At 30.9% G+C, this 5,408-nt stretch overlaps 1 protein-coding gene across 1 annotated transcript; it reads right to left on the bottom strand.

Annotated features, from left to right (window-relative positions):
• Window positions 3,994–4,903, bottom strand: LOC105159948. The gene has a single exon (XM_011077180.2). The coding sequence runs from the start codon at window positions 4,767–4,769 to the stop codon at window positions 4,224–4,226; it is 546 nt and encodes a 181-aa protein (XP_011075482.1). The 5' UTR covers window positions 4,770–4,903; the 3' UTR covers window positions 3,994–4,223.

Raw genomic sequence — 5,408 nt, 5'->3', positions numbered from 1 at the left:
GCCATTCGACTGTGAAGGATCTTTTATTTTTACTTTACTATTATACATTGCTGTCATACTCATGTTATTATACATTGATACAATTTATATTTTTTAATTTTAAAAAATTATGTGTCAAGTGTGTAATACCAAAATATAATAAGAAATATTTACTACTATTTGATTCGAATAGGAAATCGAGATCGTCCGAAAGGTAGTATGCATATGGATGTTTGGGAACCTGAGATAGAAGAGCAGATCGTTAGTCTCTCTGGGTTGTCCCCAGTAAATCCAGCAAAAGCTCTCTGATGCTGGAATCAGTTGTAGTAAAATTGAAAAGAAAATAAAAAATGTTCGGGTGAAGTAATAACGACACAACATGGCCCGACATAGTTGTGGGTGTATGTACAAGGCTAAATGTCCGTGCTTGTATCTGTTAGATGACATGATCTCTGGCTTTAGTGTACAAGATGATCAATGGTCCTTGTTCTGGATCAATATGTTGCATCCGTCCAGGTGCGAACCGATGCAGTTACAAACACACGGATGTTTGTCCTGGTATTTTTCCTTTAGGTGGAATGTTTTTATTTTTTTTCGCTATTATAACTAATATATATCCCCGTTTATTTACAGGTAAGTCCTTCGTTCCTATCTTTTCACCAAATATATTAATTTTAAGATTTTCATTTCTCGTTATTTATTGAATCACCCCTCATTTTTATATTTGGTTCAAATTTTTGATTTCTTAAATATATTGTTAAACGAAGAGGAAAAAAAAATTCTTATATCCCTCTCACCTATTATATGATTTTAATTAAATAAATTTGTTAAGTCTCAGTATAAAATTCTCCATTTATGTGGAACTGGCGTATTAGGAAAAAGTGATATCTATGGGTTAAAGTGAGATAATGAGAAAATCATGGGGCTATTGGTGAATATTACATTCTTCTTATCTTTGATGTCTTTGCAAAAGAGATCCCTCCATCTTAATCGTACTAGTGTGTGTAAAAGGTAATTCAAATATCATAATAAAGATAAAAAGATGAAAAATAAATATTACTTAAAAAAAATAAAAACTTGTAGAGGAAAAAAAAAAAGAAAAGAATTTGAATCCAAGAGAAAAAAGATAGCGTATAAAAACATCGAAAGGAATATATGAATTGAAGAGGAGAAAAAAAAAAATGATGTAGGCAAGTATCTCACAATTGCAGATGAGAAACTTGAGTAACCTATGAGCCCCAAGATTTTCTTTCCTTAGCAATATGCCTTTATAGAACAAAACTAAAAGGCTCACATGATGTTAGAACAGACTATATTTCGTGCAATAAAGCATCGATCGCGTTGCAAGCTACATCAGGAAAAAATCTTGTCATACGAATTTTTGAGTACCCAAATTTACTCTTAAATTCATTTCTTTCCTTCCAAAAAGAATTTGGTCAGAATAGTGATTTTAGAGTTTTTTTAATAATCCCATAATGTTACAGTTTTATTTTTTTTTCTCCCACCCACCACTCCATGCTTCTCTCTTCGCAAACTGGTCTATAATTGTTTTTATTACAAACTTCTATATTTTTAATAATCTTACAATTACAATGTATTTTTTCTCGATCATCTCACCCCATGTTTCTTTTTTTTTCACAGATTTTTTTTCCTGTATCACAAATATATTTTTTCTCTCCATCTAACGACGCAATTCTTTTTTATATACTCATGGGAATCGCGTGCAACGACGACTAGTGTATATATATATATATAAAGAGAGTTTTGTCAGACCAAAATCATCAATTTATTATTTATTTCATTATTAAATAGTATAAAAAGTTTTAAATATATTATGCAATTTAGCTATGAAAACCACAAAGATGGGGAACAACATAGAGTCCCAAAAGGGGAGTTGAGAATACTTTATAAGGAAAGGAATGAACTACTTTCAATAAACATATTATTATTTAATAATGAAATCAAGAACATGGAATTATTAAAGAAGAATAATATATTTTAATCAAATTAATATTTACTTTGATAATACTTATCTAATCACTCTAATTTCTAATCCACTAATAAAAAAGTCCTTCCCCATATTGTGGTCTAGTTTTCTTTTCTTTTAATCTTTTTAATTTAAAAAATAATAAAACAAAAATAATATTTGTTTATCTGTATTATTTTTAAGGGTATATTAGTACGAATTCTCCTCAAATTTGGCATAATTATAAATACCCATCTGTTATTTAAAAATTGCCAAATAACCTCGTTGATGTTTTATGAAATTATGTCAATACTTTATTTTTTTCTTTTAAAAAATAAAAAAAAAGGTAAAAGAATCAAACTAGATGGATGAAAATTTTGAAAATTATAAAAAAATAAAAAAAAATTATTCACTTCCTCCGTAAAAATAATTAAATTTATAATTTATACTCCGCAAGTGTATTTTTGTCTGTTCACCACAAAAAATAGATAAAAACTAACAGATCAGACTAATTGTTAGACAACCATTAAAATCGAGAGATTGATAGTTTTTCAAACAACAAAAAGGTATTTATAATTATGTAAAATCTCAGCATAACTCTTTATTATTTCCCCTATTTTGAATTGATATACCATTCTATATATAAACATGGTTGGAGAAAAAGAGAGGAGGAATCGAAGCCCATTCCAACCTTTGGTCACGTGAAATGTGGGCACATTGATTGAATGAGTCACCCATAACATGCTTTGATTCCAATTTTCCATTATAAGATAAGGGTAAAAAAGATATTTGATGCACCAAAAAGAAAAAAAAAAAATAACACTAATAATTAAAGCAAAGAAAATAAAGAAGGAAAGGTGATAGTGACACTTTTTCTTTTTCTTTTTTAATATTTTTGCATCCAAGGTAGGCACCTTTGCTTCAAAAAGGCAAATCATCCCATTGGACGAAGCATTCACGTTGTATTTGGATCGGTAAATTTTAAATTTATAATAATATTTTTTTTGGATTTATTTGAAAAATTAAAAATTCAAATAATTTTAGAATTTTCAACTATGATATTGAACTATATTTTATTAGAAATTAATAAATTTCAAATTCTTTCGATATTAAATCATTTAAAATTCTTTATTCAAACGCTTTCATCAAATTTAATTCCGAGGTCAATCCAAATTTAGCGTAATAGTAAAAGAATTGTTTGGGTCTTTTATTTTAAAGTAGTATTAAAGTTTATATTTTGTTTAATATATATATGTTATTTGCGTAAAATTTATTTCATTTATATGTTTAAGAAAAATATGATCATACACATAGATTATAAATATAAAATAAAATATAGGGTAAATTATATTGACGACTCCCGAGATTAAGTCAAATTATACAATACCCCTTATTTTTTTCAAAATTACAACTATACCTCTTGAGGGGTGTTAGTATAATATTTTTCAGAAATGTCTGTATAAATTTTGTATTTAAATAAAATACGCTGCTATTTTATAGTAAAAGATCTAGTTTGAGAAAAGTGCCGTTTAGGGCTATAAGGTATAATTCAAAATTTTCATTCTAAATTATTTATTTTAAATTTTATTGTATATATTTTTATAAAATATTTTATAACTCCTATTCAATTACAGTTTTGTAATTAAAGAACCAAACAAAGGAGAGAAAGGTAATTTTGGTTGGTAGAAATGTTAGGGTGGAGCAATTTGTAACTATATCAAGCTGCTACCGTTTTCATTTCAAAACCTATTGCATATTCGATTTCATTATTCCACGTGTATAATTTTTTTAATTAAATAAATAATATAATTTTTACACACATAATTTATATATATTAAATAAAATAAAAATTGTAATATGTATTGATGTACAAATTAAATTGTTCACACCAATAATTTTACTCTATTTGTCAATCTTGGATTTAACATCTTATCTTAGTGATGAAAAGACAAAAACGCCCTCCACTCCGCTTTTACTTTTTTTAAATTTAACCTTTGGCGAAAGCACTAAAAGTGGAATATATTAATATTATGGGTATGATGAATCACTTTTTCGTTTTTCAAAATTTCTACATATATCTTTCAAATATTCTAATATTAGAATAAAGGGAACATTTGCGAATTCTACAAAAGATGAGGGACCAAAATGAAAAACCCTAAAACCGCCTCCATTTTCTTTTTACTTTGTCCCTCATTCTTTTCTTTTTTTAACCTTTACAGCCAGCCCCTAATATTTTCCTACTTCTCATTTCTAACCCCTGAAGAGGGGCAAAAATTTACTACATGAACAGTTCAGACTGCAGCACAGTATAGTAATTAGCGGCCTCGTCCTCAAGTTCCCACAGCCCCTCATGCTCAGTAAAACCAAACGGAAAATTTCCCACAGAATTTAATATTTCAACATTATTTTCAATTTCATCGCTTCGATTTGGAATTCCGAGTTCATCGTCCGAGGCTTCAAGAAGATGCCTCATGACGGACTTCACACCGTCGTCCTCGGTGGCGGTGGGGTGGAGGGACGGGTCGGGTTCTTCCACCGCCGCCGTGGATGGCAGCGAGTCGAAGTCAAAGGTGGTGGTGGAGTCGCAGCTGGTGGACGAGGAGAGTTCTTGCTGGAGGGTGGTGAATATGGCTGACAAGTCCTGGCTCAGCTCGTGGCCGGGCTCATGGCTCGGCTCTCCGTCGTCTTCTTCTTGTTCAAGAAGATTAAGTATGGTGTTGTAGGGCTTGTGGCGCTTGGAGGTGGCGCCGGAATCGTCAAACTCAGAGCTTGAGTCTTCACGCAGGGGCTCTTCCCTAAGGCGTTTCGGCTGAGTTTCTGCCATTGGGGAAAGCAGAAATCCAGAGAGAGAGAGTATTATGTGTTGAAAAAGATAAAGAGAGATGTTGTTTTAATAGTGTAAGAAAGAGGTGCAGGTGCGGGGATGAGAGAGAGAGAGAGAAGGGATGAGGAGAGAGAAGGGGGGGTGGAAAGGTTTATATAGAGGGAGGGGGAGAAGTGGAGTTCCGGTCAAAATGAGTAAAGGGAGAAAGTGAGAATAATTTAATACTACTATTTTCAATTTTTATTTTCTTGGTTTGGTGTGTGTTTCAGTGTGTGAGAGAGAAAGACATTGATGGAGACAGTCCCTCTGTGTCTGTGTGTGTGTGTGTGTGTGTGAGAGAGAGAGAGAGAGAGATAGAGAGAGAAGCAAAGGTGATGCTTTGACAAAAAAAATAAAGTAAATGGGAAAAGTTAAAGGGTTGGCCTTAGCGTGTGTGCTTACTGCTTAGCTTTATTTTTAATTTGGGACTGCCCTACTTTTTCTCTAAGCAATTCCTAACTACAAACGCCTGCAAACTCTATTTTTAGCTTTCTATCTTATTAATATATATTTTTTTATTAAATATTTTAATATTGTTATATCCATATAATGTCACTACATTTGTGCAGTTTATAAATCTAAAATCCTCTTCTTTTTTTT

The sequence above is a fragment of the Sesamum indicum genome, linkage group LG4 (genome assembly GCF_000512975.1).
Source record: "Sesamum indicum cultivar Zhongzhi No. 13 linkage group LG4, S_indicum_v1.0, whole genome shotgun sequence".
NCBI lineage: Eukaryota > Viridiplantae > Streptophyta > Magnoliopsida > Lamiales > Pedaliaceae > Sesamum > Sesamum indicum.
Note: the sequence above shows the minus strand (reverse complement) of the source record. Positions and strands in the feature narration are given on the sequence as shown.

What these genes read in the sequence shown, in the direction of transcription:
- LOC105159948 (XM_011077180.2), bottom strand. Translation starts at nt 4,769, where the DNA reads ATGGCAGAAACTCAGCCGAAACGCCTTAGGGAAGAGCCCCTGCGTGAA.